Source organism: Crassostrea angulata, chromosome 7 (assembly GCF_025612915.1).
Source record: "Crassostrea angulata isolate pt1a10 chromosome 7, ASM2561291v2, whole genome shotgun sequence".
NCBI lineage: Eukaryota > Metazoa > Mollusca > Bivalvia > Ostreida > Ostreidae > Magallana > Magallana angulata.
In genome coordinates this window covers 45007124-45031974 of record NC_069117.1, presented here as the reverse complement: position 1 = coordinate 45031974, position 24851 = coordinate 45007124, and the positions used below count along the sequence as shown (strand labels likewise).

The following is a 24851-nucleotide window of genomic DNA, read 5'->3' as shown; positions in this document are numbered from 1 at the left end:
AGATTCCTTAAACATACAAACTTTTAACTTGTATCATAGATAGATGGTATATAGTCCAGTTGAACCTTACCAAAATTTTTGACCTTGACCTTAAAATTTTATTTCAAGGTCAAATCAGAAAAAACTTCATTGTTCACCTCCTAAATATTCTTTGACAGAAGGACTTCAAACTTTACACAAAGAACAATTATAATACACTGAGGTGTACTATTGATAAATATTTGACCTTGACCTTGTTTTACTCAAGGTCAACTTGAGAAAAAATAATTAAATTTTGTCTGGGTGGTACCTTAGATACCTTCTGACATTAAGACTTCAAACTTGGAATATAGGTAGATGGTATTAAGAAAAAGTGCAGGCTATCAAAATTTTTGACCTTGACCTATTATCTTCTTCAAGGTCAAGCGTTTTATAAAAAATATAGTCCGGACCATAACACAAGACTCCTTAATCATACAATCTTTTAACTTGTATCATACATAGATGGTATATAGTCCAGTTCAACCTTACCAAAATTTTTGACCTTGACGTAAAAATTATATTTCAAGGTCAAATTAGAAAAAAACTTCATTGTTCACCTCCTAAATATTCTTTGACAGAAGGACTTCAAACTTTACACAAAGAACAATTATAATACACTGAGGTGTACTATTGATAAATATTTGACCTTGACCTTGTTTTACTCAAGGTCAACTTGAGAAAAAATAATTAAATTTTGTCTGGGTGATAACTTAGATACCTTTTGACATTAAGACTTCAAACTTGGAACGTAGGTAGATGGTATTAAAAAGAAGTGCACGCGATTAAAATTTTTGACCTTGACTTATTATCTTCTTCAAAGTCAAGCGTTTTATAAAATATATAGTCCGGACCATAACACAAGACTCCTTAATCATACAATCTTTTAACTTGTATCATACATAGATGGTATATAGTCCAGTTCAACCTTACCAAAATTTTTGACCTTGACCTAAAAATTATATTTCAAGGTCAAATTAGAAAAAACTTCATTGTTCACCTCCTTAATATTCTTTGACAGAAGGACTTCAAACTTTACACAAAGATTAATTATAATACACTGAGGTGTACTATTGATTAATATTTGACCTTGACCTTGTTTTACTCAAGGTCAAATTAAAAATAATTAAATTTTGTCTGGGTGGTAACTTGGATAGCTTTTGACATTAAGGCTTCAAACTTGGAACATAGGTAGATGGTATTGAGAAGGAGTGCACGCCTCAATATTTTTGACCTTGACCAATCTTGTGTCTCAAGTTAATTCATTTTCTAAACTGTATCATATATGGATGATATCTAACATATAGCTGACTTCATTCTTTTTCACTTATTAAATTTGCCCCATATTACAATCCTTTGGGAGAAGGGGAGACATGTGTTTTTTTGTATAAAAAAACAATACCCACTAGTTTATCCATAGAAAGTGGACGCCACAGAAATATTGTGCGAAATAACAGAATATGTGAATTTTGTAAATCCGACATTGAAGATGAATATCACTTTGTCTTGATATGTCCACGATACCAGCAATTAAGAGCCAAATATATAAAAAATTACTATTGGAAAAAACCATCAATGTATAAATTTATACAGCTATTATGTGTAAACAATGTTAGAGAACTCTGTAACTTAAGAAAATTCTTGCATCATGCCTTCAAACTACATGTTGACTAATATACTATATTTAGAACAATTGTAATTAAATTGATGTGTTGAATTGACATTCTCCAATGTTATCATCACTGTATTACATATTCATTGCTATTACCATTTGTTAGTAAATCCATGCAGTGTGCTGCACATATTATTTATAAAAATTTCATATGCAATAAGATGTATGTCTTACGCAATAAAGAAAGTTGAAAGTTGAAAGTATTCTCTTAAGTTACACTTTTTAAACCTGTTTAAGTATTATACATGTATATTTACTTATTATATAGTTCCATTTTATTTACTGTTCTTTTCAAATGGGCTGGATCATGAAAATCTCATTCTTAGGTTTGTATATTTGCAATTATAAATGAAGGTGATAGGTTTGTTAATGTAGGTGTGAGTGAACACGTCTATCAACAATATGTCATACAATCATATATGGTAAATGTTCAGATAAATATTTTTAAAAGTATCCCCTGTCTTTTATACACATAATATCAATAATATTCTTTAAATTTGTAATACCATATTCTTATGCCCATGGATAATTTCTTCTTGACTTTGTTTGTTTGGAAGGGTTAACATAGGATTATCTGTTATCCAATCCATTCAATAATTTGAACATTCCGTTCAATAAAACACGTTTAAATTAACAATGTAGGTGCCTGTGATAGGAAGGTCAACAATCTATTCCAACGCTGTTGTATAATCTTGTACAAAATATTTCTATTCAAAAATGTAATTTACATATTTATTGACGAAAACAATTACTGTAAGTAAATTTATTTTAAATATTTGTGATCAAAGCAGTTTAGAAACAATTAAAACAAAATTTTATTGTCATCCTGTACAAAAATTAGGTTGCTAACTTGCTACAGATTTTATGAGGCAGAATTGTTTATGCCTAGAAAAATCAGCGATTTGATGATATTTAGTTACATCCTATAACGGAACAAATAAAACACTAAAAAAAAAATAGGCTTCCAAGATATATATTTACTACAGCATTATTCACGAAAGAGTACATGTTAGCGTATCATCATTTTGTAAACTGTTATTGGCTGGATGGGTGTGAATACAAAATTTTAACAAACTGAGTGGGTGTAAACACAAAAATCTCACATGATATACTGTTTATTTTGTATTTTCACCCACCCAGAAAATATACAATGAACATTATCAAAGTTTCAATTTATTGGGTGAATGTAAAACCAAAATTAAACAATATGACGTATTGTAATTTTTAAATCATTTTATGAGTACACTTCTTCAATGAATTTAAAAAAAAGGATTTTTTTTTCTGAATTGAATAGTTTAACGTCTAACCATGTATACAAATATCTGTTTAAATACATTTTTTTTTAAATATATAGATATCACACAAAACAGCAATTATATGCGAAAAGTTTATTATGAATAAAATAGTTATTAAATATTTGAAGGTATTAATTGTAAATTTAAAAAATAATCATTTAAGACTCATTTTTAACACCCCCCCCCCCCCCCGTTGAATGATGTAAACATGTAAATCTACAGAATAAATATGTAAAATTTATAATTTTTAATTAAATAAACTCAAGTTATAAACATTGATTCGTTAATTTGTGCTTCTTTGCTGTTGAATTTTGAACCGGTTTCATGATCAAAATTTCACGTTGCGGGTCAATTTTCAACGGATTAGGGTCTTTATTCAACAACCTTGGTCTCAATATTCAACGTGGAAAAATGAACCCCGGGTCAATTTTCAACCCGGGTCAAAATTCTTCGTTACACCGGCGCGAGTGGACAAGTGATCCGCGGTCGGTTCGTGTTCTTCTACATGTACCTTATCACGCGTTCATGTTTCATATTTTGCATGAACGCAACTATATCTTATTATGTTTTCAACTATTATATTGGTTTAAGATGAAAAGATAAATTTATAATACTTGTTCAGTTGATTAAGCATTGATTTATACGATAGCGTACAAAGTAGTTTAAAAATCAAATCAAATTATAATCAAAGTTCCATGTTACATGTTTGCAGCCCCTTTTTCTTGGCATCATATGAAAGGTCTTTTGATATCAAACATATTATCCTTTGAAGCCAGACAACCATATATGCCTTTAAACACATCTACAATCTTCCGTCTACAATCCCTGAAAATTTAAATATATCTTTAAAAATATCTTTTTCGTTTCGGAGGAGATAGCCGGACAAACCGACCCTCTAAAAATCGCTAAAACGTCAATATCTCCCGAACGGAAATGACGTCATTAAATAAAAAATTATATATTAGCTTTTAATCAATATCTACAAGATCTGATATTTTCACGAAAATCGGTGGAGTCGTTTTCAAGAAATCGCTTGTACAAAAAAGCGTAAGAAAAAAAAAGTGAAAAAGAAACAAAGCAATATCAATAAGGTCTTCCGTTAGAAACGGAAGACCTTAATTACAAAATAATAATCCCGGAATAAAAGTTCCTGCAACAAGAGTTATCCTTCATGGTATGGACAGGGCTGAAATATCATGGTCATGATTTCAGTTACCTATGTAAATAAATTTAAAAAATTTATATAAATGCAAAATATATGTTTTAAACGATTGAGAAGTGCAATGAAATTTAACAAATTGAAATTTAATTACCAGATATATAATTTAAACTTTTTCTGAATAAAATTAATTTCAATCAATCTACATCAGAGAAATTTCATCAAATGTCCCATACCACCTTAGACCCTTTCACAATTTGCGCACGAGCAGAAGCGATTGAATATTCGTGCGACAGATAAAATTAAATATGAATCGTAAACTGTTGCCGGAATAATCGCATTTGAAAAAAGTATTCGTACGAAATTCGCACGATCTAAGCGAGCTTTGTGCGATGTAAACGCATTAAATATTGCGATATATGTTGCGTATATATGTTGTACAATGAAAGCGACTGTTGAAAGACAATGCGATAGGATTGCGCGAGAGACCAGGTGATCGGACGATTGAACATGCGCCGATGCGATTGGACGTGCGATCATGCGTTCCATGGTACGAATGCTCGTGCGAGTCAGAAGGGGTATATATACGGCCCATTTCCGACGCTCTTCAGTAGACATAGTTGAAAGCGAGAGAACATGCCGCCCAAGAAGAAACAGATGCAGCAGCATTTATTATTATACCTTAATATGATTATTCTATTATATTTGATTGGTCTAGAAAGTCACGTGACAGGGCGATTTCATAGGAATAAAAAAGCCGATATGAGCACATGATGTAGACAAGTATGATTAAATCAAAAATGTTTAATCATTATGATTCTTTATATATCACAAAACCAACTTAACTATCTATGATTCGAAATTATGAAAGAAAATTGAGAGTAACGGAGGAAATCAAACAATTTTTAGATATCAACGTATTTTGTATAATCATATGTTGTTCGTTTATTGCATTAATGTTCAGGGAATATGAAGATTTATTCCCCCAGAAAAAACTAATTTCCCGCGGGCGATGGGGAAATATAATTTTTTTTTAGGAGAAATAAATCTTCATATTTCCCTCACCATCATGCAATAAATGTATATTGTTGAATTGTGGTCTGAAACAGAGATGCTTATACAGGGTATATATACTAGTGGCAAAGCATGGCATATTACTGATAAGTCGTGCAATGACAGTAAAACGTTGCAAGATAACACGAGACATATTGAGCAACAGTCTCATGATCGTACAATACATGCATTAACAACTGCGATTCATCTTACGACCTTTAAAATCGTGCATCACTCTTGCGAGTACACAAAACGTTTTTAAACGTTCGTACTAATGTTTGTGCGTTGCACTGCGATGATTTGGATCGCATTCGCTCGCGTCTGAATAGTGTGCATGTCCTCTATTTTGAGGAGACTTGATGTGAGCACTAACACGCATGCAACGAATGCGAGAGCTCGTGCAACGTATGCGAGAGCTCGTACAACGTATGAGAGAGCTCATGCGAATCTAAAAAATTCCGGTTGCAACGTGTTGTAAAGTGCTCGTGCGCATATTGTGAAAGGGGCTTAACGGAGACAGCCGAGCGTCTGGTTGAACGAGACTAGTACATTGAAGTCTATCGTATGAATACATACGACTTCAAAAAATATCTAAACTGTTTGTACCATTTAAAATCTTATTATTTTCATGGTATTAATAAATAGGTTTTCTTGAAAAACAATGCTTCAGAATACATTGCATCTGAATTTATCGATTATTTTCAGGAACTAAGTGTTGTCAGCGGTATTGTGCTTAGGTCCAAACACTGTTTCACTTTCGGTTTGCTCGAGTAAGTGCATAGGAGAGTTGATTAAAATCAACTCCCAAAAATGATTTAAACTTTTGACTCAATATTCGTACATATATTACCGGCGCTCCGTATAACGGCGTACAGTGTATAGATTATCATAATCTATTTTAATTAAGTACCATGCGTTTAGATTCCCATAATAATTATTTGCATGACTGTGTACATTGTAGGCAAATCCCTGTGTGTTAAATACTTCTAAGACTTCTTGTTTTCCGTTAAAAGTGGTTTCAATAATTAAAATAATTATTTGTAAAAATATCTATAATCGGAATTCCAAAGAACTTACTTCCCGAAATTCATAGAAATGAACAGTATATTTTCTTTCTATGTTTACATTAAATTTTGATCAAATAATTAATAAATTTCCTATCATTTAAATATTTCTATCATCAAATACTAATTCCGATAACCTTGAAGTCATTAATTTTCCATTGGCTATTGATAAAAAAAGAGATGCATGACCATCAAATGAAAACAAAAACAAAGAGTTTGATTGACAGGTTCAGCCAGGTCTCATCCGATGTCTGAGGTTATGTGTGCTGCTTGATCGTGTCAGTTAAAATTGATTTAGTTTTGTTCCAATAGAATTCATGTTTTGCTAACTGTATTTAATATTTCTTATATATAACGAATTTTAATATTGTATCAGTACTGCAAAATCGTATAAAACGTTATATATACATGAACTCTGTAACTAGTCGTCTTTTAATACATATACCTTTCTTTTATTTGTTAAAAATTAATTCAATTTTGTAAAAATATAAGTATATCATTTCTTCTAGATTTTTTTTCATGAAAATTCCTACAAAAGAGTTTTGCCAATCACAAACAGTTTAAAGTAATGTTAAACACGGGCGCCATTTTGAAACAATTAAATTGTCAGAGAGTTCCGAATGAAATCTGATGAACGTTTCACACGGTTCTCGCACGCTTTGCTCGAAACGATTTACACGCTTTGCCCGAAACTCTGCACGATTTGCCCGAAACGCTAAACGGTTTACACGAAACGATTCACATAAAACGCTAAACGGTTTACACGAAACTTTTCTCGCACGTAAGTCGCATGCTTTTTTGTGTAGTGGTACGTTTCAGGGTCTGTACATTTTGTCATCACGCAACAATTCTAAACTTGCACATAGTCTTAAAAAATTTAGAAGTATTTAAATAAAGAAGTTATCTTAGAGAAAAGGTTACATGTTTTTTAGGCGGGTTCGGTTTTTAAAAAAAAAAATACAATTCCTGACATGAAACATGAGTACATACTGTTTATAACAATGCTTGCTACACTTAAAAATTTAACTCGCCATTAAACATCTCATTTATTAAGGGATGTTTGAAACGATTATATAAACTGTGTTCGACAAATAGTTTTCCTAAAACATTTTCTTCTTTCTTTTTCAATACACGTTTTATAAACAGGCTTTCAATCACAACACGTATTTATAACAAAAGCAGAACTGAAACAGGCACGTAGCATTCTTTTTGAAAGGGGGGGGGGGGACAGATTCATCCAAAAAATCTTGACAAGCAAAAAAAAGGAAAATGTTACTTTGTTATGGGTCACAGTTTAAATAACTGAAAACAACTCTGTGCCAGGATGCTTGCATTATATAATGAATATCACTTGCGTTCCTGATCAGAAAAATTTTAAATTTCTTCCTAAATTAAAATTAAACCCTCGAGTGTGGCTCCAACCTACCCACGTCGAGGTTCAGGATTAAAAAAAACCTTAAATATATACTACCTGAGAATTCTTCCACTCAAGTTTCGGCTTATTTGGCTATATGGTTTTTAAGAAGACCTTTTTAAATGCCAACTTTCAATTACTTTTGAGTACACGTATCTCCCCTTGGAAGAGGGCATTATTTTTCATTTTAATAAACTTTGACTTCGCCACAAGACGATTTGTGATAAGTTTGGTTGAATTTGGCAGAGTGTTTAAAGAAAAGATGAGAATGGGAAAAGTTTGTAACGACAATAGCAACGGACAATGCTTTCAATCAGAAAAAAATAGCATGAGCCTTTGCCTCAGGTGAGCTAAAATGAAAACACATTAAACGTACACATTTGTCAAAGTATTGTAATGCATATCTGTTCGTTAATTTCTTCTCGCTTTTAAATCTTCAGTAAACACACAGCTCTTTGTAATTAATTTGAAATTTCTGTTTTAGTAGGAAGTCTTCCAGCTATGCAGCGACACTTCTCCATTCAATCACGTAATTCTATCTGCTCGATATATCAAGCCGCATATTGTGAGTGGCATCAATGCATTCTGTGCACCAGCAGACGAGAAACCATCGTTCGTTCTTTGATGCCAGTCTGTCGTCAGCCCAGAATTATATTGTGATATCAGCCATACAATCAACCACTGCAAATCTCAGCTACTGCGAAGCATGTCAAGGGTGTAATTTGGTAAAACAATCCAGCTGTTCTTTGATCGGACGAAGCAAACTACTTAGGAATGATCAAAACATCTAGCTTTAGTAAAGGATTGAAATTAGTTTGAAATGAAACTCCTGAACAAGAAACAAGCACAAAAATTTAAACAAATTGCTCAAAGTTCCAGGTTCGTTTTATTAGAATTTCAATATTCATTTAATTAATTAAAAAAAAAACTTTCAAGAATTTCGTTTTTTAATCGCCCACTTTTGGATCCGGTGTTATATAGTGCCTTTTCCCCCTAGCCATCTTTCCCCCCGGAAAAATGGCTATATAGCAGTTTTCCCCCCGGAAAAATGGCTATATAGCAGTTTTCCCCCCACGGAAAGCTGACTATATAGTGGGCTTTCCCCCTTTTTATAGCCAGATTACCCCCACGGAAAACCTACTATATAGTGGATTTTCCCCCATTTTTACTTTCCGGCCATGTTTATTGCGGACCACTCGTGACAATAATTTGCAATAACTGATATGATATTAATTTCTCACAAAAAAGGGTAATTATGGCATTTATTAATACATGGAATAAAATACATGGTTTTTCAACCCCAAATATGAACTAAGGCATGCGCCTTCATAACATGCATGTGTCATCATCGTTTATTTCACCTGTTCTCACCCCTTTTTGGAACACCTTTTACACGGATTTCGGAATACCTCGAATCTTTTTCATCTAACCGATGCTTATCCACAGTTTTGACTTCGACGTTATGAACACGCGAGAACACATTTGAGTGAAAATACGCTGGTTTGGAAATTTAATTTTCCAATGTATTACCATCAATGTATAAGCTTCTCCCAGGGAACTAACTGACCAATCTTGACTTAATTTTGTAGAGGAAGGGAATAAAAAGTGGAAATGTATTACTCCCTTCGTCCAAAAGGTTATCAATTTTAAATTAATACCGTTAGAATTGACGATCTTAAAAACAAATATATATTTCTTCTGCTAAATATCAAACGGGAGACAGGATGCAATGATATGATGAGAAACTGAAATGATTTAGTTTTACATTGATTGATGGGGTTCTAAATCATGGGTAAGAGGTATTTTAATTATGTATTAAAAGCATATGTGAAGTTAGTGTTTACCATTTCGTTTTAAAGTTACGCATATTCATATTTTTAAGCACATTTCTACGAAACGCGAGATATTATGATTTATGATTTTATGATTATGATTTTAAAAAACAATGAAATGTCTTCACAATCAGAACAATGTCGGTATCTATGCTGGTTACTTTGGAAAATGTGAAATGGATCCTGAACTAACTTTATGTTTATATTGTCACTCACTATTTGCTCATTTTTCCACTTTTAAGTTTGCAACGTGATTTATAAATATACAATTTTGAAAACGATGCCATATAAATCAAGATGTACGATTCCATTACCTAAAAATTTATACTATTTGTTTCATATTTTTGCAATAAAGATTTACTTGTGTACCATATTATTTCTTCGAACAATTAAACAAGGGTAATTAAAAATACAAAAGAAAAAAAAACCCTCAAAAAACAACCAACACATATATTGTGATGAGCTGACTTTTATTTTAAATATAAGCTTGTTTTTCTAATCAACTAACAAGTAAAAAAGTCGTATATGCGCTTAGGTTGGTTATTTATTTTTGATTTTCGGTTTCTCCTTTTATGAATGAACGTTCATTGATTTATTTATCTAATTATCTATTATATCATTAGTCATCTTATGAATTGTGTAATTGTTTTGAAGAATAATGAATTTTACCCGCGTACCTTTTTAAAAAAAATTGTTTGTAAATTAAAAAAAAAAAAACAGCAGAATTAAAGTAATTTTCAATCATTTTGATAAAGAAATATATGAGTGGTTGTGTATTTTTAAATGATGGTTTTACCTTTAAATGACCGTAAAAATATGTTCATGTGGTCATCTATAGTTTTTGAGATATGGGGCCCTAAAAATACATATTTTTTATAATTGGATTTCAAACATCTGGCTCTAAAACAACAAAGGCTCCTACCCTGCATGGGGGCTTAAATTTTCGGTGTCATCTACTAGTGGTATACCACTATCACTGTGAAAATATGGTTAATTGGTCATCTCTAGAATTTGAGATTCGGGTCAGCACTCATAGAACACTATTCAATCATTATAATGGGGTTTTGAACATCGGGCCCTGAAACATTAAGGGCCCCTACCCTGAGGGCTGATATTTTCAGAGTCATCTTCAAGTGGTAAACCTTTGCCACTATAAAAATATGGTGATATGGTCATCTCTAGTTTATGAGACATTGGACCTTAAAGAATATGCACTATAAATATTATAATAGGATTTTAAAAATCGGGCTCTGAAACATCGGAAACAAAATTTCTCTAAATTAAAACAGAGGTTTAGCCTGGATGAAATTTTCACAAACAGACAAACAGTCTGATAGATTTATCAAGAAATTCTTAAAACATTCTTGTTTAATACAATTTCAGAACACAGAATTATGAATATAAGTGTTTAACTTACTTGTAAAACTTTTTTCAATAAATTACCTAAATTAAGTTCTATGTGTAATTCCATTACACACATGTTCAACTTTCAGCACCGTCTATAAAGATAATAAATCGGCAAAACGAAACTTAACCTGTACAGATGAATGCAGATATACATGTATGCAACATGGGAGTGTAGAAACATTGATTTTAATCCTTACTGGATTTCCAAAAATATTTTTTATAAAATCTGAACCAAAAACGTGCGGGAGAAACCCTACTATGGGGGAAAAGCTACTATATATGTAGCTTTTCCCCCCGGGGGGGAAGGCTACTATGGGGGAAAAACTGCTATACAACACCGGATTTAAAAAACCGACTTAAGTTTTTTTTAATCTACAACGATTTTGCTTTCCAACGACATGGAATTATCCGTTGATTAAGTTTAAAAATTAGAGGCCCGTGGGCCATAGTGTACACAACAATTATAGCAATAATAAAATCAGCTTTATATAGTCATATAAAAAATATATAGACAATATAGTAGAATAGATCTGTATAAAAAGATTTTCAGAATTTGTTCTAGATAGATTCAGTTAAACATCGATCCCTTTTTGTAACACTATTAGTTCATAGTCATATCACATATCGAGCTCTGCAATTCTCAAGAAAATCTTGAAACACTGGACCAATTTCAACCAAACTTGGCACAAAGCATCAATGTGTAAAGGAGATTCAAATCCATTTAATAAGATTAAAAATCATATCAAATGATGTTTGAGCTTTGAATGAAATTACGACTTCCAAAAGAACCACGTGTAGTTTTTCTAGATTCGGTTCAGTGCGGTAGAGGTATTTTTTGGCTGGATATATTGTCAAATATACGAACAAAACAAAGACAAATCGCAATAAGTTAAATTCACTTACTATTATAAAGTGTTTTCATGAAGGCCTAATTTCATAAAGTAATGCAACATGAAAACTCCTCCAAATCAAATGATACGCCCCAAAATATTGGATCAGAAATGATAAAGGGCACTTGATTCGATACTAGAAAACGAATTTGAATTTAGGAAAATGGAGGGATGTTGAAATTACTATCTCCTTAATTAATGCTTCATATATTTATAACACAGTTTAAAAGGACAAAGAAACAAAATAGAAACAACAAATAAATTAAAACATTTGGAATTCCGATCATAATAGTCGCATCATGCACAATGAAACCGAATATTGATTCGTTACCGGTATAAAGACTGTAGCATGAACGGGGTTCATCACGCTTATCAAAAACTAACAGGACTGACTGACTCAAAGTCTTCATTTAAATGTCAAAGAATTTATTTTGTTTCAAATTACTAGCTCCCAAGAAATCGGATGCCATTTTACCAATAAAGATTCTGCATGAATTAATATATATGTGTATTCAATTATAAAATGTTGTCCAAGTGCAAGTGACCTTGAGTGTACTTATATACATGTATATTTAAGGAATAAGGAATTAGTCTATTTGTATTATGAGGTGATAATTTTGGTCGGGGAGTGATCAAATCCTGTAAAACCCGAAAGGCTTTATGATAGATTCGACTGATCGACCGATCGAAATTATAACCTCATAATATTCAAAGAATGATTCCTTATTACTTATATTTATATAGTTTTCAGCAATTATACAATTATAAATATTAGAATTTTAGTTATGCAAACCCCGCTTGCGCCCCAACATTACGTCATTTGAATTTATTGGACTGTTATCAAAGACAAAGACACTGAAAAATGTAAATATTTATTGATATTTTTCAAAATAGTCATTTATATCTATAAACACGTCATTGAACTCGAGTTCGAGATTTTGTTGCAATGTTATGTTCTCTTTGGACTCAAATTATCTGGATAACTTGTACACTAGAGTTTATGAAATGAAACACATTAAGTCAACTTTTCTTCGAATATATTTCGGAAACTAAGCCCATCTTCATTCCCTTTTTTTTTGAATGAGAGCTATGAAAAAATATAGTATATCGAAAATTCTCTATAAAGCCCCATTTTAGGATAAGCATGTAGGCCAAAGCCATTCAGTGAAGAAAAAATATTCAGAAGTAGAAATATGAATTGCAAAATTAAATTAATAGCATATTTAATGAATATTTTTTTTCTTATTAAGGTTGATGAAGAGTGGAGAAATAACGAACGAAGATGCAACACAGGTATCTTAACTTTGCAAAATGATTTTTTTTTATATTTTGAACAATCTATGATTTTCAGCATTTTTTGCTATCTCCATTCATTTGAAATAACATAGTAAAGGAATGCCAACGTACATTTTCTACAACATTAGTAAAAAATGAATGAAGATCGGTCGGAATAAAATAAAGATGATTCCTTCAAAAGCAATTGGGTAAGTAAAAAATAATAATACTAAGTATCCACATGGTTAGTCTCGGTTAGCAACTACACCTTGAGAGTTAGGAGGCATACCATTGAACGCCAGAGCTGCTTTGTGTGGTTAATTTAACTCGATTACCAATCAATTACCAAGGATGAATTACAGTATATTTTTTTTATCGTCTACATACCCACACACAAAAACAAAACAAAAGCGAGTACAACAAGATGCATATGGGCCACATCGCTCACCCGAGCAACAATAGCTATTTTTTAAAATCAGCTTAACGGAGTCTTAATACAAACTATCTGGACAATTAAGTATAATAGATCCTGTATAAAGATCCTGTATAAATAATAAATAATAATAACAAATATATAATAAATAAAAGTCCATTTTTACCCTGGATATTTTTATGTTTATAATCAGCTTACATTAAAGTTACAGTTTTTCTAGGCAAGTGGTCTTTAGAAAAAGATACTTTAAAAATTTTCTTTTTGCCCCCTTGCCCACCCCACTCTACCCCGGGGTCATGATTTGAACAATCTTGAATCTACCCTACCAGAGGATGCTTCCACACAAGTTTTAGCTTTCCTGGCTGATCGGTTTCTGAGAAGAAGATTTTGAAAGATTTGCACAATATATTCCTATGTAAAAGTTCGACCCCCATTGTGCCCCCACCTTACCCCCAGGGACCATGATTTGAACACATTTTTATCTACACTACAGAATGATGCTTTCACACAAGTTTCAGCTTTCCTGGCTGATTGGTATTTGAGAAAAAGATTTTAAAAGATTTACTCTATATACTCTATGTAAAACTTTGACCCCCATTCTGGCACCACCTTACCCCCGGGGACTAGATTTAAAAAGCTTCAATCTACTTTACCTGAGGATGCTTCCACACAAGTTTCAGCTTGGAGAAGAAGATTTTTGAAAAATAATGACAAATTTTCAATATATCCTAATTATCTTCCCTTGAAATAAAGTGTGGCCCTTCATTTTAACAAATTTGAATCCCCTTTACCTAATGATGCCTTGTGTAAAGTTTAATTGAAATTGGCCCAGTGGTTCTGGAGAAGAAGTCAAAAATGTTAAAAGTTTACACACAGACGGACGGACAAACGGACGCCGGACAAAAAGTTATCAGAAAAGCTCACCTGAGTGAGCTTTCAGCTCACGTGAGCTAAAAACAAAACAAAAAACAAAGACAACTTTAAAAAATCGAAAGTTTCACTGACACTTCACAATGTAAAGATGACTATTCAACATATGAGTTCCGTTGGACGGGATAAGAGTTTTGAATAAAGAACAAGGAGATGGTCCGCCAGTATTATACCTGTACAAAAACGACAAACAATCGTCAACTTCAAAACAAGCCACAGCACACTCTTTCTTGTTACCTACGTTCACACTTCCAATAAGATTGTCTGGATCATTGAAAATTTCGTTTTCTTTCACGCGAATAAAAGATCCACTTCTCTTTTGTGGAGAAGACCCCAACTCTGCTCGATTGCACTGTGCGGTTAAAGTATTAGTCTCCGCCGTCACTGTCATAGTCGTAAACTGGGCGGATTGTGTTTCCGTTGTCAAAACCGTCTGTGTTGTAAATGATGTACTCGTTACACTTGCTGTCATCTCTGTCGATATCTGATTGGTTGTTTGCGACATTGGTGTTGTTATTTCTGTCGAGATTTGATTGGTTGTTTGTGTCGACTGTGATGTCATCTCTGTTGAAATGGGATTGGTTGTTTGTGTCGACTGTGATGTCATCTCTGTTGAAATGGGATTGGTTGTTTGTGTCGACTGTGATGTCATCTCTGTTGAAATGGGATTGGTTGTTTGTGTCGACTGTGATGTCATCTCTGTTGAAATGGGATTGGTTGTTTGCGGAGTAGTTTGAAATTGAGTGGTGAGAAGAAATGGACATCCAGTTGAGGAAGTGGCAGGTAGACCTTAAAAGAGTTCATTTCAAAATAAGTTTTATTAATGAATTCTTATGCATTTCCAAACGTTTTTCTCTTTTTAAGGAAGGAATTTTCTTTATGAAATTTTTGATTGCATTACACATTTTGGTTTAGATAGCCTAAATTTTTGCAATTGTTTACAATTTGTCTTGAAGTTAGCTTAATTTCTTCTTCTTCTCTATCCTCTGTTACGTTACCGTGGTTACAATGGCGGCGGTGCCACATAAAAAAAACCCACAAGGGATCATACTTCTGATTATCATTTAATGTAAATAAAATCGATTACTATTGGTGGCCACCGAAGTTTGGTTGGTATCTACAGAGAATCGTATCCACACCTTATTCTCATTTTTGCTATTTCAGGCTGGTTTATCGAAAATGAAAGTAGGTTTTTAATTTATTTCTCAATAATTACTTATCAGTTGAAATTTCATTATAGCTTACAGATATCAACTCACACGTGATGAAATAGTAAAGATGTAAGCAGTTACTCTGGTGCAGGCATTTCGTAGTTTATTAGCAAAATGTCTTTATTTATAAGTATAGATATTCATTATCTTTTGATTTCATAATGGTCAATAATCAAAACCAACATTGTATTGATGTTATTTTTTATTTTGAGTTTCAACTCTCTTTGAGGTTGATAATGTTACATTACTGCAAAATTGTGATAATATAGAACCCAAAGGCTAAACTTCAAGTGATAGGTTTTACTTCGATAGCAATTCATGTTAAACATGAAGAAAAATGACCCCTGCCGTAAACAAGAATGAATATGGTTAAACATGTGTTACTTGTACCCCATTTCAAAGACATCTGACTTTGAAATTATTGAATTTTGTTTATTTTATGCTAAGGTATGATATGATATGAAAAATGAGAGTCTATGAGATTGTATGGTTTGGTGCAGATTCTGTTGTATGAGATTCTAATGCTATGGTATGAGATTTAAAATGCAATATTATCCTATGGTGTATGTTGTAAAAGTACGTGCCACGTAGGAAAAATATTTTATCTGGCGGCCGCCAGATAATTATTTGGCGGCCGCCACTTATTATCTGGCGGCCGCAACATAATTTTCTGGCGGCCGCCACATAATTATTTGGCGGCCGCCAGATAAATCCTGGCTTCCTGATGCGCGCGCATGTTTTAATGGGAGCTTTTTAGGGAGTTGTGGACACACTCTAATGTATTAGTTTTATTAATTATTTCTGAAACTTGACATTAAATATCAATTGCAGAGCTTAGGATTTTGAAAAACTGGTTAAGTTGAATGTATAGAAGACTTTGTTGTTAGAATCTAGAATGAATTTTATATTACTTTGTGCCTTGTATTATACATGTATGTTGTAAAACATGGTATTTTAGAGTTGATTCTGAACTTTTAAAACTGAACTAAACACCCGTTCAGGAAATCTTAACATTAAAAAACCTTAACTTGAGAGGAATTTTATGTAAACATGTATAAGTAAAGGAACGCACTGTCTTCTATATGTTTTAATTTAGAATTAGAATTTAGAATTTACCAACGCAGATTAAAGTCAGCTTTATTGACCACGACAGCTAGTACAGGCAACATTATCACGAGAGCAGATCCATCTATGACTTTATAAGGATAAACTAGGATAAGTGTGTACTAGCATTCGTGGCCATAAAAATGAAACTTTTTAATTGACTGGGTTGTTAAACTCTTATTCCAAATCACATGAAAGGCAGTACAATAAAAAGACCGTGATCGGCCACAGTCTCTCTGGGTAAATCAAAGTACTGAGAGTACTGAAAGACGGGGTCTTGAAAGTTTGAATTTGTAATTGTTCACGTTTTCCTCCATTATGTTCCAAAAATTATGAGTTTGAATTAGTTGTTTCAATCTACATGTAGTATGCTAAAGTTCGGCTTTGTGCAATTGCCTGATACTTTGTCATAACTTTGCTAAATCCCGACCGGGACTGTTCTTCATAATTGTAGAAAATTGACACAAAGTTTGTTTATTGTTAATTTCAGTTGCAATGACAGCCAAGTTCCTTTTTTGTGTATTTTTTGTTCATTTGTTCCATAAAGTTGTTTTAATCTTACCATATTGTTTAAGTACACAAAAACTGGTAATGTTTATAAAGTATACAAAGTAACTGTAAAGTAATAATGCTCCGTAAATATTGTAAAAAGTGTGTATAGTAATTGCGTGAATTCAGTGTATAAGTAAACATGCTATTTGTATAATATATATAGTATGTGTAAAGTACAAGTATAAAAATATATGAGTAAAACATGAGTAAAAGTATGCATGTATAATATAAGTAAATACATGTAAAGTATATGTGTAAAGTAATGTATATGTATGTGGAAAAACGTGCATAGAATATAACCCCAATGTATGGTATATACAGTTATGAAATGTATACTATTAATAGATCCCAGTGTTGCAGTATTCAGTATTCAAGGAAGTCAGCCTTTGGAAAATAGAACCACCATAAACAATTCAACAGTCAAGATTCACCAACTTTGGCCTGTCTTACATGGATACACGGATACACGGACGGATGGTTTTGTGGGCCCGCCGAGGCCGCCATTACGGACCAGCCAATAAGTGACATACAAAAACTTAAATATATTTCTCTGTAAAACTTAAATTACAATGTAACCAAATGTATTGAACAGTATTAAAATGTAGTTAATTATTCAACTAGTTATTCTTTCTGACAACCAGCACGGCCAATCTGTGACATATAGTTGTTTTAATTTTCCCGGTTAGTTGTATTCTTTTTTAATTTTTCATGGGGTCTTATTTTACATAATATACATTTTTCTACAATTATGAAGAACAGTCCCAGTCGGGATTTAGCAAAACTATGACAAAGTATCAGGCAATTGCACAAAGCCGAAATTTAGTATACTACATGTAGATTGAAACAACTAATTCAAACTCATAATTTTTGGAACATAATGGAGGAAAACGTGAACAATTACAAATTCAAACTTTCAAGACCTCGCCTTTCAGTATTCTCAGTACTTTGATTTACCCAGAGAGACTGTGGCCGATCACGGTCTTTTTATTGTACTGCCTTTCATGTGATTTGGAATAAGAGTTTAACAACACAGTCAGTTAAATAGTTTCATTTTTATGGCCACGAATGCTAGTACACACTTATCCCAGTTTATCCTTATAAAGTCATAGATGGATCTGCTCTCGTGATAATATTGCCTGTACTGGCTGTCGTGGTCAATAAAGCTGACTTTAATCTGCGTTGGTAAATTCTTATACCAAAATTAAAACATATAGAAGACAGTGCGTTCCTTTACTTATACATGTTTACATAAAAATTCCTCTCAAGTTAAGGTTTTTTAATGTTAAGATTTCCTGAACGGGTGTTTAGTTCAGTTTTAAAAGTTCAGAATCAACTCTAAAATACCATATTTTACAACATACATGTATAATACAAGGCACAAAGTAATATAAAATTCATTCTAGATTCTAACAACAAAGTCTTCTATACATTCAACTCAACCAGTTTTTCAAAATCCCAAGCTCTGCAGTTGATATTTAATGTCAAGTTTCAGAAATAATTAATAAAACTAATACATTAGAGTGTGTCCACAACTCCCTAAAAAGCTCCCATTAAAACATGCGCGCGCATCAGGAAGCCAGGTTTTATCTGGCGGCCGCCAAATAATTATGTGGCGGCCGCCAGAAAATTATGTGGCGGCCGCCAGATAAAATATTTTTCCTACGTGGCACCAACGGGCTTCCGTATAAAAGGTATGCTTTAACTGACAGTAATATTGGTGATCTGGCTGGGACTATCAAGAATATAACACATGTTTGAGTGAACATTGTTATTCTAATTTGACAATAAATGCTATTATTTACATTAATGCTGCATGAATTATTTTATGTGAATTTTTATGGGGGTTTTTTAATGTGAAACGGGAAAAATGTTTGACTGCAATCAAGGTATTTTTTAGCTTAAGATTTAATAGATTGATTATTCGAGTGATAATTCCTAACAATAGAGTAAACTTTTCATAATTTTGTTTAATCATTAATTCTAAATGCTTCCCTTGTATACACAATAGTTGGTAGTAGGGGAAAATTATAAACTTCAATGCAAGTATAATTTATGAAAAATATAGAGTCTACTCTTTTATCGCCAATAAGCAACACTTGTTATATAGTGACTTGTATCTGGGAAGCAATAAATTGAGACAGACTCATTTGTTATACGTCATTGGACATACTCTAGTTTTTAGCCGGGCTCTGCTGAAAGCAGAGTCCTGGCTGTAGGCAGGCAAATCGCCAATGTTACTATAAATAGCACAACTTCAAAAGTAAACAAAAAACCAAACAGCGTCAAAGTCAAAGCTTCCGCTTTACCAAATACTTACACAAAGAGACACGTTTTGTCAAAAGTGTTTGCATGTTGTTACTTTTTTATAATTTCGAGAGAATTGTCTATCTTTTTTAGTTTTTTTTAATAATAACGTGTTTTAAAAAGAAGACTATGCATTTTGGACACATACAATGCGCATGAATTTCCATGAACTACTTCGCTGCGCGTTGAAGAAATGGGGATTGAATATATAACGCTTGTTGCAAAATTCAAGGCAGAAATTGTTGAACTTTTTTCTACTAGACAGACATATTTTTGTTTTTAGCCGCTTACAAAAATTGATCGCTCTCTGATGCTTTGCCGACATTATAGCATGAGAGAGAGAGAGAGAGAGAGAGAGAGAGAGAGAGAGAGAGAGATTTTCAGTCTTTACTACACAATATGCATAAAGACACACCAAAAGAGCCCGGCTTTCAGTACTTCAGTACTTTGATTTTAATGAGTATCTCATCTAAAAATGGGAGGCATGTTTGTACATGTATTTGCATTAGAAACTTAAATATTTTTGTGTTTAAAATTCTTTTTTTAGGGTAAATATTCAGTTTAAGCTCTGTCGGGTACAAACCCTACTCACCTGATACCGATGGTGTAGATTTGCATTCATTTTCGATTGAACTGACGTCACTTCCTGTATTTGTAGTTACGACGTACATGGTAATGCAAGTCACCATCATAGATAGCGCCATGCTGTTGTCATGCTTCGCTCCGATCCGAAGAATTCCGGGCAAGCCCAATTTGACATTAGAACCATATGAATCGGATGTCTTTGTGAGATTTATTAGACCGGTGGCGGTGCTTACAATGAATTTCATCTCAGAAGATGACTGACTTCGCCCTGCCTGTATCATGACCCACTGACCTTGGAGCGATGGTACGGAGTGGGAAGGAGGGAGGGCTCCAGGGTCTGGTAACAAATCCATTGTCAGCGTTGTACCGTCAATACACACACTGACGTCCGTGATGGTATCAGGTGAAGTCATGGATTTGAAATGGAATATACAACCCGTAGAACCAGAAATATTAACGGACATCGCAAAAGAAAAGTCTTTGAATTCATTGGCGTCGCCAATGTTTATCTCTATGAAGGGAAAACTGTAGGCGTCTAACTTTAACGGGAGTCCGGAAAATGAAGGATGGTTACCATCGAAGTGAAATCCACATTGAGTGTAGTTTCCTGGTGTAGAGGATGTTTTCTCGTAATTGAAAGTCGAGTCAGTAAGCGGCCAGATATATTTTGCACTACTGAAGCTGGACGTTGGATGTACTAAAACAAAAGCATGGACAATTTAACTCACTTCCAAAGCAATAAACGGTACATATTACACATGAGAGAGAGAGAGAGAGAGAGAGAGAGAGAGAGAGAGAGAGATACCTTTCATCAAAATCCATATGATCACCACAAGACTGGCGCATTCCATCATTTCAATCTTTAATAACATCTGAAAGATATGTAATTGTTAGAGTACTTGGGGAGTGAAAATGAGATAAATTTTTAAAAAGCGATTCAGAAGACCAATCAGATTGCGTTACAATTTTTGTAAACTTTCTTCAGCCAATCTAATTCCAAGACAAAATACATTTTTGGACATTATTACACCTATATATTTACATCCCCATGCAAATGTATTTGTCTGGGATAACACTACGAATCTTGTAACGTATATAGTATAATCGAACAGTTCCTGAAAATTATATAAATATAAGTAATAGGGAATATTCTTTTCAATATTTTGAGATGATCATTATAATTGTATTTAAACGCCCCGACCATGGTGATCAACTCATAATACTCATAGAACGATTCCTTAATTAATCGCTTAATCTCGAAGTGAGGGAGCCAACATTTCCACATCAAAGCGTTTTAAATGATGATATTGCGAATTTTTCAAGAACCATCATGGTCGCAAGTATTTTTCGCAGCTAACCAGTCCTCCTGTTTTATACATTGGCTGGTGGGTCGCACAAAATTGATTAACCGCAGATCAAAGAGGGTTTACAGTAACACCCCGAGTACTTCCTTTTTATTGTCGACTTTGGTTCTCGAACACTCTTAAAAGAACCAAGAACTGACCTAGATACCACGTAGCTTAGTTATAAAATGCTCCGAAGTGTTTAACAAATAAATACGATACAACATATTTTTTCAACCAAATTTCAATAGGATTTTTGAAATATCGATTCAACTATTAATTTGAAGTTTGGAATAGAATTTTTCGGAAGTTTACAGACACCTCGATTCTTCAATATACGGATTGTCATTGTAATAATAGTTTACTGTAGCTCTAAAGTTGGGGTTATAATTGATTATTTTCTTAAAATCAATGATATTTTAAAATCATTTTATCGTCAATTTTTTGTATATTCACATTTGCAAATATGTTTCCTTATATGAACCATAAGGATAGCGAAAAAGTTCAGTTGTGTATATTAACATTTGCAAGAATGCTTCCTTAAATGATCCTTTAGAAAAACGAAAACGTTCAATTCTCTGGGAACTTTTTCATAATGTCACAATGATCATCGCACGCGCTTCTCGTTTGACGGTTGCATTATTGTAAACGCAAGAACACTGTTATATTACGGAGGTTGGTACATGAAATACTAGTAATGCCATCATCCAAAAACCATTTCGGTATAAAGAATTTTTAGATAGGGAGGGACCTAAAATGTTCATTTATTCTATTTGTGACCAATGTCACATGCGATTTTTTGAAGATATGGGGCCCCAAAGAAAAATGACAATTTTCCTGAAATTATTGCTAAAATTAGACATGGAAATTGATTATTTTAAGAAATCAATCAAATTTATTTAGTTTGAACTATTGTTTAATCATGACTTCAATATAGAATGAAGTTGAACACATGTAGTGACTATAAAAGTAATATCAAAGTTTAAAAAACCTTGCTTTACTGACGGCTTCAAATGCCAGTACATAATGAACACAACAGCAGATGTTTAGTTTTTTACAAAATTTACTCAAATCTTAACGCAAATAAAAAAATATTAGTGATACCATCTTTCCAAGTCTTTGTATACAAAGAGACATACATTTAATGTCTTGTGCAAAAGTAAAAAAAAAAGTAGGGGTCACGTCTTCAAAAAGAAATTGAGATTTGGCATGAAATAAGCTTATTTCAGGCAAAAATTGTAGTTATTTCTTTCTTGATTCTGATATGAAATATAAGCTAAATATGCCAAAATATATCGATAGAAATATCAAAATGTTTTCAAATACCGGGGTATGTTTTTCAGAACAGCACGAATATTTTGTAATCCAAAAACTATCTGAAAGTTTGGTCTGCGTTGAAAATTAGATACTAGTAACCAAAGTAACAGTACTCTAAAACTAGTGATTTATGAAAATTGTTCATTTTCTTCTTGAAAACTTTCCGCCACAAAATATAGTCCCTTACTTAAACTCTGTAAATATGTAGTTTTCTTAAAATTATTAATTTTAATCAGCATGGTTTATTTGGAATTGTAAAATATAGATATACAAATAGAATTTAAAATATGATGCAGAATTTATAGACAAGAGGTGACATAATCTAATTACCCAAAAGAAGACGAGCAATAATAAACAGCAATGTTAAAAAGTTCACAGGAGTATGAACATTGGTTTGTACGTGATCAAATCTTCTGACAAACCCTTCGGGCTTCACAAGATTTGATCACGTGACCAACCAAGTTCATATCCCGGTGAACCTTTTAATTTGCTGTTTATATCTTAAGTGAACTTTTTCATGACGCCACAATAATCATAGCATAGGCTTATTCGCTTATTAATAAGAATTATTGCAAATATAAAATCTCGGTTATTTTAACAATTCTAAACAGTTTGCCTTTTCAAATGTAAACATAAGTTATAAACAGTAAATATATCCAAAAAACATTCACCAGGATATGAACTTGGTTGGTACGTGATCAAATCTTCTGAGAAGCCCTTCCAGCTTCACATACCATCCCGAGTGTTCGACATGTTTTATATAAACACTAGTCGAAACAGTATCAAAATGATTAGTAAAAAGGGGGAAAAAATCATGTCTTTGAACACGTACAGCTTTTTCTTAAATTTCGTAATATTTTATAGTTCAATTTCATACTGATCATGATGTCAAGAAAACACAAGAACATTTTTTTTGTACATGTCTTTATTTCTCAATTTTCATTTCTTTATTGTTAAAACAAATGATGTAACATGAAAGTAGAAAAAAATATTAAGATTATACTTACCAATTCTAAATGATATTTTCCATGTATTACAACCAGATTTTAATCAGAGAGAGCAAACAAGTGAAAAGGAGCTCGTAGACCAATGTAAACACTCCCATGCAGTGCACGCTCGCTCAGAAACCTTTCGATTTAAATCTAATACATTGTAGATGCTATCATGGCGCTTCTGGATCCATTGAACAGGTTAAAAAACACAGATAGACCTATAAGCATGCATTGAGGGGGTGTATTGCATTGAGCCGCGTTTTCACAATCATCACTTTCTGATTGAGTGATGAACTTTTCGATATATAACAGTAAGATGCCAAGTGCCTTTATCCGTGGTCCAATCGAACCGAAGAATATTCAAATTTGTCAGTTAGGCCTTAATTAATATGTGTTTTGCTGGGTTTTTTTGACAATCGACATTTTGTCATGTAATGAAAATAAAAAAGTTTAAGGTCAGTGTCACAAATCAGTAGCTACCGGTATTATATTTTTTCTTTACATATTAGTATCCTGTAGGGACCCTCTTAAACGTTCCTGTGTAACTAGTTTTATACCCGTAGTGTACCTCTCTGGACACGGTGTCAGCTATAGTACGTATTGGTCAGCTCTTTTCTATTGTTCGTTTACTTTATTTAAACTGCCGCATTGCAGACCTGGCAGACAGTGGCCACGTTTTCCCCATGACAGGTATGAGCAGCTAAGGTTTTGAGTAACCCTTTCTCCTATTAGGGGTAAGTTAAACTGTTTTATACTTTTGTAATTGAACTACGGCTCAGTCTTTTTACATTACTGTGGAGTTTATATTAAGTATTTTTTGTTACTTTTGATATACTGGTTTTACGAGGTAGAACTGTTAAACATAGGTGCTTGCTCGCGCGTGTTCCTGTGTGGTCACGTGTCGAGTGTGTGTGCTTTATATTGCGATATAAATGCATGATATACTTGTATTTTTGCCGTGTAGTTCGGTGTACTTGTATATTGTCCGTGTAGTACGGAGT

At 33.0% G+C, this 24851-nt stretch overlaps 1 protein-coding gene across 1 annotated transcript; it reads right to left on the bottom strand.

Moving 5' to 3' along the window:
• Nucleotides 1-12663: 12663 nt before the first annotated feature.
• LOC128191740 (mucin-17-like) lies at nt 12664-24038 on the bottom strand. The gene is made up of 4 exons (XM_052863978.1): nt 23866-24038; nt 21004-21070; nt 20206-20895; nt 12664-15231 (listed from the first exon to the last, which is right to left on the bottom strand). Exons 2-4 carry the CDS (start codon nt 21068-21070, stop codon nt 14510-14512), a joined length of 1479 nt encoding a protein of 492 aa, XP_052719938.1. The 5' UTR covers nt 23866-24038; the 3' UTR covers nt 12664-14509.
• Between the last annotated feature and the right edge of the window lie 813 nt (nt 24039-24851).